Source organism: Panthera tigris, chromosome A2 (assembly GCF_018350195.1).
Source record: "Panthera tigris isolate Pti1 chromosome A2, P.tigris_Pti1_mat1.1, whole genome shotgun sequence".
Lineage (NCBI taxonomy): Eukaryota > Metazoa > Chordata > Mammalia > Carnivora > Felidae > Panthera > Panthera tigris.
The window spans coordinates 113,431,451-113,445,352 of record NC_056661.1 but is presented as its reverse complement, the minus strand read 5'-3'; the positions used below and the strand labels follow the sequence as shown (position 1 = coordinate 113,445,352).

Genomic DNA, 13,902 nt, shown 5'->3' with positions numbered 1-13,902 from the left:
CCAGAGCACACAGGTGTCCCAGCTGTCAGTCACTGGTTGAAATATTTGTCTTAGAAACATTTTTAAACATGGACTAAACCGTAAAGGAAATTTTAGAGTAAAGTAAATTTTCTTATATTAGACATTTTCAATTTATATAAGATCTTGTGCCAGATTGTTTAGAAAGAGGCTTAGTTATGTTTAATTGTGTTTAATTTCTTAAAGATCATAGTTTTGGGGGTGCCTGGGTGCTCAGTCAGTGAAGCGTCTGACTTCGGCTCAGGTCAGCTCTCATGGTTCGTGGGTTCAAGCCCCGCATTAGGCTTTGGGTGTGCTGACAGCTCAGAGCCTGGAGCCTGCTTCAGATTCTGTGTCTCCCTCTCTCTGCCCCTCCCCTGCTCTCTCTCTCTCTCTCCTCTCTCTTTCTTGCTCTCTCGTATCTCTAGAGTTTTTGTTAAGCAGAAACAAAAAAATAAATAAAATTTTACTCCTCTGATTTCCAGAGTGGAAAAATTAACATCCAGAATGATGATATATTTCAAGTTTGGGAAGAAAGCTGATAATAGAGATTCTTCTTGGTGCTTGGGAGATAAAAAATCATACCTTGTCCTAAGCTGAGTCCAGTATTAGAGTTATTGCTTGAAATAACCAGGCCCCAGACTTGTAATTTAAGATTTAATGTTTAAATTAGTGTTTTCTTTGTTTCATGAAGTTTTGGAATGTTGAGTTAACAAGCACTTAGTAACCTAGATCGTATCTTTAAGAATGTATTGTGTGATGTTAATCATAGGAGACAGAGCACCTCCGACAGTTGACTATGTTAGACTGAGTGCATCTTGCAACTAGATATTAATTTTTGTTGGTAGATGCTGGCAGATTGGTATTGAAAGCTCCATACCCGTGGTACTTCCACGTTCTAATCTATATTGTTAAATAAAATGATACTTGGATTGATCATGAAGAAATTTTTCCTCCCGGCTTATTTGTGAGAGCAACTGCTGTTACTAATCAATGAGCTATAACTGCGAGAAGAGTCTTTGGGGGAAAACAGTGTGATAGATGGTATGAGGGCTGATTATCTGACTATCCCTAGTTCCTTTCAGTCTAAAGGACTAAAAGGGCATGCCCCTACTGTTTTCCAAGGGGCATCTCTCCCTGTGTCCCAGACCGGGACCATTTACACACCAAATCCAGTGACCTTTGAATGCTCAGGCTGATGAACCTCCCTCCAGCAACTTTTGACACTCACAGTGTGCTGTCTTCCACTCGTCCTTTCTTTTTGGCTTCTATGACATTTATGTCTCCCTGTTCTCCTGTTTGTGTCTTTCTTCTCTTCCTCCTTCCTGAATTCTCTTAGCATTGCCCAAATGTGAACATCCACCCCAGCTCACCTCAAACCCCTGCTTACAACTCCCTCACAGTGGATCTGACATGACACTTAATGTCATCCCAGACACTCTTTTCCTACCGTAGCTGCCATAATCATCCAGACCTCTTTAGCAAGCTCTGGTCTTTGATATTTTTACCCAGTATCTTCACTTTAAAGTAGCCATAGGGGCACCTGGGTGGTTCAGTTGGTTGTGTGTTCGACTTCAGCTCAGGTCACCATCTCATGGTTTGTGAGTTCAAGCCCCACATCAGGCTCACTGCTGTCAGTGCTGAGCCAGCTTCGGATCTTCTATCCCCCTCTCTATGCCCCTCTCGGGTTCTTATGCACGTGTGCACCTTCTCTCTCCCTCAAATTAAATAAACGTTTAAAGTAGCCTTAGAGTACTCAAATTCAGTGCATTTAAAGTAAACTTCCCTCTCCTTATTCTTCCTTTATCCAGTGTGACTGTCCTGACTGTCCTGACAGAGCAAGTGTAATCTCTATCTCTTGTCACTTCTCCTCTTGAAAATTTCCATTCACTTCCCCTTTTCTATAAAACAAGCCCCAGGCTTCTTATTCAAAGGCTCAAACACCCTCCAGGAATTGGCTCCAACCAACTTTCTAGCTTTATTTCTCAGTTAGGCCATGTGATCTCTTCCATTACTGTTTCACAACTATACCCCAGACCAAAACTTAGGAACCTGCCTGTCCACAGACAGCTAATATGAATAAGTGACTTGCCAGTGAGGGCAGAGCCATGATAAACTGGTACGCCCAGCATGAAGAAGGCAACTCAGCTCTAAACCATGGTTGCTGTAGGACATGCAGACCTGGTGTTGCCAGATCTTCTGATTTTTAAATACTGTCACACAACAAAAAAACATCTTTAAGGGCTAGAGAAGGCCCAAAGACCATAAGATTGTGACTCAGCCACAGATCCACCCCCAGTCACTTCCATACTTATGTTTATTTCACCTCTTTCTCCATACTTCTTACACGTGCAGAGGTCATCCCATATGCTACCTGTTTGGTAAAACCTTCCCTGGGATATTGGAGTCTCCTTCATCCCCTGCAACATTTATGATTTGTGCTGCCCAGTTGAAATGTTACCTTATTTAAATTTACTTCCTGGGGATACATGTCTCAACTCCCTAACTCATTATGAGCATGAAACCGTGGGTCATTCTTATGTTTTCCTGTCTCTTACCCTCTAGTCCCTTCTTAACAAATGTCTTATATATAGTCAGTTCTCAATACTTGGTTTTTCTTGGTTGATGGGTGGCATTTGGAGAACTGGGACAGGATCTAAATATTATTTTATGACAGTAAAGAACAGAGAGGACTTACTGAGTGCCTGATGTATTCCGGTTCTCTGCCAGATGCTTTAGATAAATTATTCTGTTTCATCCTGGCTGCAGTTCTGCTAGGTGTGGGTGTGATACCCAGTTTACAGCTGCCTTAACTAAGGCCCTGAGAGGTTAAGTACAATGCCTAAGGCCATACAGGTAAAAATTCAGCTCTCCGATTCCCTTTGTATTTTTCACACTGTTTTCTAAGCTCCCAGCAGGCTTAGCAGACACATGCATGCACAAGCCACAAATGGGTTATAATTATAATTGTGCCTGGACACTGAGAGCAGCTGAGGGCTGAACCAGTAGGAGCTCATGGGACCTGTCACCTCCCTTACCCCCACGGTGACCTGCAAACATGGCCCTTGGTGTGGAGAAGGTAGGCAAGCCCTGTGTTGATTAGTCCATGCTCCTTCTAGTGACATTTGTAAAAGGCAGCATGTGCAATGTAATACAGTTAAGAACATGATTTTTGGTATACTCTTTCCTTAGGAAAGAATGATGGGATTCCAAAACCAAATTTTACAAGGTAAAATAGATTTCGTTACTTGAAGAGTGCCACCCAAGTTCTGTCTGGAGGAAGCTCCTGTCATTAAAGAGGTGACTTTTCAGACAGATTCGATATAGCATTAAGTGAATAAGCGTTTCTTGTGTGATCAATATTGAAAACTAAAATTAGAGCTCAAGATTTGGTGGTTTTAGAATAGTTAAGGAATACTCTGGTAGAACTGTAAAAGTATACAGGAATTGAGTGAGTTTAAAAGCTGTGGTAAACAGCTGCATTTGAGGTCATTAATATCGCTTTCAGAAATGGAAAATTCATTGAGAAAGAAGCATATTTTTAACAGCGGAGCACTTTAACCTATGATTCAATCATGAACATTAATTTTTTTTTAACTTGTGCTTAATCAAATTACATGGTACATTTTGGCACTGCTTCTCAAAAAATAATGGCAAGTTGTAACATTCCAGGGCCAGAAATGAGACCTTTTATGTACAAAGTTTTTTTGGCTTCTTGAAATCAAGGTTAAAGTAGAACATATTTAAAGTGCCTTAAATTCCATTGCATCTGAAGTAGAAATACAGGTGAAACAAAATTGCTAATAGTACTTAGGGAATATGGGTTAGTATAGAAATGTTGAATATTCACATTACCATACTTAGATTAAATAGCTACTAAAGGCAGTTGTCTGTCAAAATTTTTATCATTTGCTTTCTTGGCAATTCACTTATACCCACCCCCCACCCCCAGAAAAAAACATTAAGCGTAGACCTTTTTGAGACATTTAGATCAGTTTCTCTTATTTGACTACATTTACATAACAGAACCCTATAAAAAGGATCTGTACCAAACTGACACAAGTCTTAGGGTGCTCTAGAAACATTTATGTTTTACAGAAGTGAAAATTTTGAGTGCTTGATACACTTAAAATGAGAATGAGAAAATACTTTAATTTTTGCATAAAAGAAAAATACATTCATGGGGCACCTGGGTGGCTCAGTCAGTTAAGCAACCGACTTCGGCTCAGGTCATGATCTCATGGTTCTGAGTTCCAGCTCCACATCAGGCTCTGTGCTGATGGCTCAGAGCCTGGAGCCTGCTTCGGATTCTGTATCTCTCTCTCTCTCTGCCCCTCCCCCAACTCACACTCTGTCTTTCTTAAAAATAAACATTTAAAAATTTAAAAGAAAAAAATAAATTCAAATAAAATCAAATAGAAACAGACAATTCTCGTCTTACACCTTAAAATGAAAACAGTAACAGATGATAAAATCTCATATTAACATCATTATGGTGAATAATAGACATGAATATTAGAGACATTTCTATCAAAGCTTTAGATTTTGACCACACATTGATATATTTTATTTCAAGTGAACATAGTGCTTAAAACTGTAATAGTATTTGCTTTCCAGCAATAAGTATGATAAGTATGATAAGTACATACATACTTATGATAAGTACATAACATAAGTATGTTATCAGCATGTTTCTTTTATACTGCAAGAGTACTTCCTATATTTAAAAGAGCCACAACATAAATATTCTTTTATTTGGGGGGAGGGATGTTGTGTGGGGGGGTAGTATTCCAAAAAGGATGGCTGAATATTTTTGTCAGTGATGAGTTAAGAATTTGGGATTCGGTTTAGTGATTGATTTAATGATTAGAATTTCAAAGAAAGCTTTTTGTGTATTAATACCTAGGTATTCACAGAGTTGGAAAGCAAAATGAATATATCTTTTTATTCGGAATGTTAGTGTATATGGCAACTATGAAATTGTTTAAATGAGAGATATTTTTATACACAAAGGTGCTTTTCTGCCTAAGTCTTAAATTACTATTAATTAAGCATTATATAATATAATAGATAATTATAGTGTTTTAATGTCGATGCCAGTGGATTTGCTACTCTTTCTAAATGGCTATTGTTGGCTAATAGTCTTCAGGGGATCATTTATGTAGCCATTGTGGTTCTAAAAATATCCCTAAATGCCATGGGACAGCCTTTTTTGAAACATGGCTGTTATAAAATGCATTTTTATCTGAAGTGTGTCCTTTTGATTATATCATTCATTTACTTTCATGTGCAGCAAAAAATACCAATGCTGAAAAAGAAGGGAAAGATCTTTATACATAAAAAAATTTTCATAACAATATGTTATGTAGGGAAAGATGTGAATCAAGGGTATTGAGAAACTGTTGTATTCATTAGGATTTTTAGCTATTTAGGATTTTAACCAGAGATGTTTTCATGTAGCCTCATTGTTTTTATTTTAATTAATATTTCTATGGCAAGGAGATAATTAGGTAAATGCTGTTGAATATTAAATATAGCAGAAGCTTAGGGGAAAGCATTTCTGGGTCAAAGCCCTTAACAAAATATTGTCATGTGTGAGCTGATTAGTTGAATTGAATGCCAAATGGTTTTGCCACCATACAACCAGAATCTTAGAGTCACTCAGTTCATTATCTAAGGCTGTTCCAGAATGGAATGATTGGTTATGTCAAAGTTTAATGGCATTCATTCTAATTTCAGTTGCTAATGGAGTAAATTTTGATTAGAGAATAGTTCCAGCCTCCTTAAATTAGCTAAGTGTAAGAACATCCCAGAGAGACTGAACCTGCATTTTGAATGCTGAGTATATGAGGTTCTCAGGGCCTCACCCAGTGCTTTCTGTATATTGTTGGCTCTGATCTATAAGGGTCCACAGAGAACCCTAAAATAGATTCTAGGCTACTCTGTGATTCTTGCTGCCTGTATCTAACATTGTATGCAAAAAAGACTCCCATTTCTAATTAGACCAGAGACATTGAGGATTTTCATCAACTACATTTAGTACAAAGCAGTGTTAGACTTTGGGAACATCCCTGTTCAGTCGTGTCCCAGAGTGATACGATATTTCTCAAGTTGTATTTCAAAATATCCTAGGGTTCAGACATTATACCGTTAAACTGTTTTGTTTAAGTTTGTTTATTTTTAAGAGAGAGAGCACAAGCAGGGGAGAGGCCAAGAGAGAGGGAGAGAATCCCAAGCAGACTCCATATTGTCAGTACAAAGCCAGATACAGGGCTCGAACTCACAAACCATGAGATCATGACCTGAGCTTGAAATCAAGAGTCAGACACTTAACTGACTAAGCCACCCAGACGCCCCTATTGAAACTATTTTAAAAACTGTGATGAAGGACACAGAGTTTCAAAAGTATATTTCAAACTTTCCATTAGGATAACCAGGCAATGAACTTATGCTGCCAGATTAACTAGTTTTGGGGCAGGTCTTAGGTAAACCTTCTCCCGCCTTTGTTGTGCACGTGTAGATGCACGTGTAGAGATGGAATCTCTTCTGTGAATTTGGAAATTACATTGAAAGTCAGAGTTTGCCAGTGACTTTTGTAAGCAGGCGCTCTAGTGGAGAGCTCCTGGCTCTTCTGTGAATATAGGATGTGCGTGTGCGCTCACACTAAATCGTCCAACCAGCCACATTGCCACAGTTGCCTGTAAAGCTCTATACTGGGCTGTTCTTTCCTCTTACACACTTACAGTGTATAGATCTTAATTTAGGCCTACTGAGGCCCAGACACATCTGTTTGAGAACTTACTTTTACAAGAAATAGTAAGTTGGAACAGTGACTGTTAACATACTGCAGTGTGATACAACATTATAAGTGTAGGCTTATTTTACTGTATAGGCGCCATTTGTCAAACTCATTTTTTAATAAAGAATAGTGTTACTTAGTATAAATAAATAAGTATCTTTGAAAAAAACCTTTCTTAATACTTTTCCTTAACATCTATGGTTCATTTCACTTAAGGGCATTTTGCAATTAGAAAGCAAGCTTGTTTTTTTTTGTTTTTTTTTTTAAACATTACCATTTGGGGCGCCTGGGTGGCTCAGTCGGTTAAGCGTCCAACTTTGGCTCAGGTCATGATCTCGCGGTCCGTGAGTTCGAGCCCCGCGTCGGGCTCTGTGCTGACAGCTCAGAGCCTGGAGCATGTTTCAGATTCTGTGTCTCCCTCTCTCTGACCCTCCCCTGTTCATGCTCTGTCTCTCCCTGTCTCAAAAATAAATAAAACGTTAAAAAAAAATTAAAAAAAAAAACAACATTACCATTTGCCACTTATTTGTGTAAATCAGGATTATCTTGATGTTCTGCAACCAAACAAAACAGAATTAGTGAAGCAGGGACAACTGATATAGGACTGTATATGTCATTTACTACCTCTTTATAGCAGAGTTTTGTGTTCGTAAACTTTGTTGTTTCACATGGATCAACTTTTACAGTAAATGTTATTGGTTATTTATAAAAATTCTGGAATTTTTTCAGTCTTCAACATAGAGCTATAGGGCTCTATACTGGGCAATTTTTTCTACTTACATACTTAGAGTAGCAGTTAGAGAGCTTAAATGCTATTGAGTATACAGGCTCATTAGTCTCACAACTTAATGCTATTTCAATTATCTAGAAATTTGATGGCCAGAATGTAATGGACATGAAAATGAAATCATATAGTAAAATGAATTTTAAGTTAAGGAGGGTGGATAAAGACTATTATGGCCAGAGCCCTACTTTGCATTCTACATGTAATCTTTTTTCTATCAATTTGGAAGTGATATTGGGGGATGAGAGTTTGCCTGTTTAGGTATTCTATATGACATATAAGCTGCACTTTTCTTAGAACACTCACGGCCAAGAGGCAAGAGAGAAAAACAAATCAAACTTGTTTTTGTTGGTTGAGGAGGTAGGAAAGGGATTGGGAAGGAGCATATTGTGATACATTATACCTGCTCCCCATTTTTAGTGAGACTTAGCTCTGTCTCTCTCTCCATAGCAGTAACAACATCAACTGCCACTTTCCCAACTTCTTACAGATGCCTTTGAAAGAGAAAGGTGAATGGTCTTGGAACCTGATCTGTGTTCTCTAAGTTTATTATCCTACTTTATTATCCATTGTTCTTGCCCTAGACTTAGGTAATAGAAAGCCTTAATTTATTAAAACATGCAGGCTTCATTTCCTGTAGGATTGGAGTATATACCCCAGAAATATTGTAAAATTTATTTTTCAGAAGACTTTATTATGTATTGGTTTTCCATGACGTCTTTATGGACGTATGAGGTATTCTGTGTAAGGAGTTTAAAAAATCTTCACTTGAATAAATGATGTATTTTGTGGCTAAAATTCTCCTATCCTAATGCCTCCCACACCCACCACCATGTATCATGTTTCTGCCACGCACTGTTTTAGAGGCTGGAGAAGCAGTTGTTCCTCTTACCACTGGTTCCTTACCTTGTGTTTGTTTTTCTTGCTTCGCAGAGACCCTCCTTGATGACTTCCTTCTCACGTACACGGTCTTCATGACAACTGATGACCTGTGCCAGGCGCTACTAAGGCAATATCCTTCATTAACTTCAGGATGCTGCATCGGCTTCCCTTCAGACCGATGTCTCGCATTAGTAATTAACTGCCTTTCCTAATTTCCTCAGCTCCTCTGTAGAGTGTGGATATGTTAAATATTAATGTAATGATATCCAAGGTAAAAGACGACACGAGACAGAATTGACAGGGGGAGCTGGAAAGCAGGGCTGCTGTTTTCACCTTCTAGGTCATGGGTAAATTGTACTGTTTGTATTATGTTTTCTTCCAACATAGGTCTCAAGACTTTAGAGAACTAGAGGTAAGTTTAGCATAGTGGGTGTACCCCAGAGTCAAGAGGCTGAGTGGATTGGCAGTAAGTGAACTTGTGAGTTCGTGCCAGAGGTTCGTGCCAGCGGTTAGTGCCAGAGGACTTGTGCAAGAGAACGTACACACATGATGGCACGTTTCTCCACAAGTCCGGGATCAGACCAGCTGTCCCCCAGGTGGGAGGTCTAAACTACGCCCTGGAATCAACTGCCGTCTCTTCAGAGCTTTGTGAAGACATGTGCTGTTAGAATGATGGATGGGATTAGAAGGTTAATGACCAGTTAAGGAAGCTTTATGATTTGATGCATTAACTAGGAGGGATGCAACAGAGGAAAGGCCAAAAAGCCAAGCCAAGTAAATTTACTCAAGAGTTTCCACACAGGCCTCTTGACTCACAATGTTCAAGGAAGGTGCTTCAGAAGCATTTAAGAAGCCTGGTAACTGTCAGATTTTTACCAAACTAAACTGAAGATTCCACTTGAGCTCATGTGAACATTTTCGGAAAGACAGATTTTGTGTGTGTGTGTGTGTGTGTGTGTGTGTGTGTGTGTGTGTGTGTGTATACCTAGGTTTTATTGAGCCCTCAATGGTAATGGTCTTGGCAATATTCTTTTCCTGTTAAATAATTGTTCTATTTCTCTCCTACTTTACAGCCTTTTCCTGCTTAAGAGAATACCTTCAAACTCCATAAAGGGCATAATTGAAATAAAATCTCTCTTAATAATACATTAACTAGAAATGGTGATTCGTTTTTAGTGCTTTGTTATCATAAGAGCACACAAAGCTACAGATCTTGTGAAACTTTATAGAACTAGTTCATAAAACTGATCTTGAAAAATTAGCAGTTTTGAATTTGGAAAATTTCTAAACCAGATTTCTTCCACAGCTCTCAAGTGGGTGTTACTAAGAAATTCTGTAATAATTTCAGAATTACACTTTAAAAGTGTTTTAGGGGCACCTGGGTGGCTCAGTCAGTTGAGCGTCTTCAGCCCAGGTCATGATCTCGTGGTTCGAGCCCCACATCAGGCTCACAGCTGTTTAGCACACAGCTTTGGGTTCTCTGTCCTCCTCTCTCTGCCCCTTTCCTGCTTGCCCTCTTTCAAAAATAAATAAACATTAAAAAAATTATTAAAAGTGTTTTAGGAAAATATCAATGAGCTAGTTTCTTCTACATTTTAATGCTAACGTTTTCCCAAAAGTATTACCATCTATTGAACAACATAGTTTGTTTTATAGCAAATAAATGCCTTCAAATCATTGTTTTTAAATATGATCCTAATATCATTTGTGATTGTTACTAACTAATATAATGCATCATAAAATTTCTCTGAAGAATCTCTAAAACTTTACCATAAGCATGTTTTGAGTCTTTGACAGACATTTTTTGAGAGAGAGAGACTGTGTGCACCAGGGAGTGGCAGAAGGAGAGGGAAAGAGAATCTTAAGCAGGCTCCGTACTCAGCGAGGAGACCGATGCAGGGATCGATCTCACGACCATGAGATCATGACCTGAGCCCAAATCAAGAGTCGGACGCTTGACCAACTGAGCTACCCAGAGGTCACTAAGACGTTGTATATGAAAATTTAGTTCAGATTCTTAGCAGTCTTGTTACTAATTATCAAAATTTATGAAATCCATAACATTTTTAAGTCAGGAGTCTTCCTACATGACTATTTCAATATACTTGCAGACTCTGCTTTTTGTGAAATAATACGAACCACAAACAAAAGTATGGCATCCATATTTAATTTAAGAGATTTTTTGGTACACCTTAGTGAAGATATCTTATATATCCTCCTATCACCTTCTAAGAGTGGTCTGAATTATTTTTTGTTTGTCCCCCATGTTTTTTGACTATTATTTACAGATTAGAGCCATTTATACTGTTTTTGGATATCTTAGATGGGTACTTTTACAGTGATAGAATTTTATACTTTTCAGGTTTTATCATCATCAAGAGCATTATGTGAGCTCACAGGTTTAGTCTAGCTAATGGTCAGTGCATTACACTGAAAGTAAATCTTATCCAGTGCTTTCCCACTATTCCCCTCCTCCAGCTACATTTATAAATCAATATAATCTAGCATGGGAAAAATGTGTAAGAGTAATATACCCTGATACAGAAAACAGAATAATCCAAATGTTAAATTTAATCCGTAAACATTTTTAAAAATATATCTTGGGGCATCTGGGTGGCTCAGTCAGTTAAGTGTCTGACTTGGGCTTAGGTCATGATCTTATGATTTGTGGGTTCGAGTCCTGTTTCGGGCTCTCTGCTGTCCCCATAGAGCCTGCTTCTGCTCCTCTGTCACCTCTCTCTCTGCCTTTCCCCTGCTTGTTCTCTTTCTGTGAAAAATAAATAAGCATTAAAAAAATCTATCTATGTCTATATCTAGACAGATATAGATAGATATAGATATAGATATAGATATAGATATAGATATAGATATAGATATAGATATAGATATATCTTGCAGAAAGAACAAGATTAAACAAATAAGTGGTAGTAACTGTGAATGGAGAGGAGCAGCTGAACTGTCAGTCCCTGAACTTGCTTTGTCCTCCAAGTCGACAATTGTAGAACATATATGCAGTGGTACTAAAAAGCTCATCTCTTGACTACACATGCTGACCTAAAAGAAAGAAGCTGTTAGTACTTTCTAATTTTCTAGGTTTTCTTTATATTAGTCAGGCCATGATAGTCACAATAAAAGAAGAACATGATATCTGTACAAGTGAAAATAATGAAGGATATAAATCTTTATATTTTGCCTTTTTAGAGAAAAACCAGGAAAAAATAGAAGCTTTAACAGGCTCTTTGTGTGTTTGCCTGAGTTTATTTCACAGATAGAAATAAAAAAAAAATCAAATGCCCTTAATGTGTTTTTGCAGACTGGGGAGACAGTGACTGAAATATGTTTTAAAATATTTACAAAGGCTGAAATAGATATTTCTATTTTGCAATTATGTATCAGCATTAAAGAGTGTAGATTCCTATCCAGCAACCCCAAAGCCTATCTGTCCTTGGAATCATAGCATTTCCTATTCTGATTTAACTTTTCATTGTATTCAAGATAGTCATAAATGATCATTTGGAGAACAAAAACACTAGATTGGTTTGGAAAATGCGAAGCTTCTGTCTCATTCCTGTGGCTTAAACACGTTGCTTTTGAGGTTGTTCTTTTTATACAATTTTAACAGTATAGTTAACACATGGTCGGTCACTGTATACAAATTTGGAAATATTTATGAGTATAATAAAAATTAAGGTACTCTGATATCTCATTACCTTGAGAAGCCACTGTTAACTTTCAGTATATATTATTCCAGGTAATGAAAATTTTCATATAAATAAGCATAGTTAACAGAAATGGATCATCCCATCATATTTTCTCACTTGCTTTCGTACTCAACAATACATGGTGTGTTTTTTGTTTTTTAATTTTTTTAATTTATTTTGAGAGAGAGACAGAGCAAGTGGGGGAGGGGCAGAGAGAGAAGGAGAGAGAGAATCCCAAGCAGGCTTTACACTGTCAGTGCAGAACCTGATGCCCGGCTTGAATTCACAAACTGTGAGATCATGACCTGAGCTGAAACCGAGTCGGACGCTTAACCAACTGAGTCACCCAAGCGCCCAACAATACATTGTGAACATCCACTGTCAGTAAATGCACTATAAGGTCATCAGTTTTATGGCTATAGAATAGCCTATTAATGCATATGTGATAATTTAGTTAACTATCCACAGTGTTTGAAGCATTTAGTTTGTTCCTGTTGTACTTTTTTTCATTCCAGTGAAAATGAAAATCAGCAGTCCTTTTTAATTATGTCTGCACATTTATCCAGTCCCTTTTTTCCAAGAAAATTCCTGGGGTTGGGCATTTAAATCATATCACAAATTATGCTCCAGAACTTTGTGCTCATTTGGGACTACTTGAGAAGTAACTGGTTTTATAAATTGTGGATTTCTGAAGATCAGAGGATACCTGGCCTAGTTCTGATCCAACTTTTATGGCAAGTGTCTACCTATGTAGTGACACCAGATCTCTTGGAGCCACCCTTGAAATTCATTGGTCTCTCTCTCTCTCTCTCTCTCTCTGCCCCAACCCACTCACATTCTGTCTTTGTCTCTCTCAAAAATAAATAAACATTATAAAAAAAATTTTTTTTTAAAAAAGGGGGCACCTGGGTGGCTCAGTCGATTGAGCGTCCAACTTCGGCTCAGGTCATGATCTCACAGTTCGTGAGTTCGAGCCCCGCATCGGGCTCTGTGCTGACAGCTCAGAGCCTGGCGCCTGCTTCGGATTCTGTGTCTCCCTCTCTCTCTGCCCCTAACCCACTCGCATTCTGTCTCTGTCTCTCTCAAAAATAAATAAACATTAAAAATTTTTAAATAAAAAAAAAAAAGGAATTCATTGGTCTCTTAGAATCTCTTCATGGTGACATTGACCGATGCTGCTGTATGGAACTGTGTCAGCAGCTATCAGTGCAAATCATCTAATTAACCTTCACGACCTGCCACCAAGTGCATAGAAATCATTTCCTGGGTTTACTTACTTTAGCTCTTTCCAGTGCATAACTTTTGCTCTTCCTACACATATACTTTTCCTCCGGCATGCTTAGATACTTGTAGATTCTTTGGAAAATGCTTTAGCATACTTTGAGAAAACAGTAAATAGGTCTCTTTATATTTTTACTTCCAAGAACGCAATATTCTTTCTTAACCATTTGCACCTATTCTGCTAAGAAGTATCAAGGCAAAGAAGAAAACTCAGATGTTCCTTGTCGGAAACGTAAGGTCTTACATCTCGTGTCCCAGTGGATTGCTCTGTACAAAGACTGGTTACATGAAGACGAACATTCCAAAATGTTCTTAAAGGTAATCTGGTGACTTCCAGATATTCTTTGATGCCAAATGACTGATTTTATTTTCATTTATGCATTTCAAAAAATCTCATTTGTAGATTGTAGTCATTCAACTTTTATGTAATGTTCAAGCTGTGACTCAAAATATTAATG

At 37.9% G+C, this 13,902-nt stretch overlaps 1 protein-coding gene across 1 annotated transcript in view; it reads left to right on the top strand.

Moving 5' to 3' along the window:
- Positions 1-13,902, top strand: part of RAPGEF5 (Rap guanine nucleotide exchange factor 5) — a 224,491-nt gene that overhangs the window by 167,136 nt on the left and 43,453 nt on the right. The window contains exons 12-13 of the mRNA XM_042967977.1: positions 8,514-8,592; positions 13,618-13,762. Of these exons, the coding sequence (XP_042823911.1) occupies positions 8,514-8,592; positions 13,618-13,762 (224 nt within the window). The remainder of the gene's footprint in view (positions 1-8,513; positions 8,593-13,617; positions 13,763-13,902) is intronic.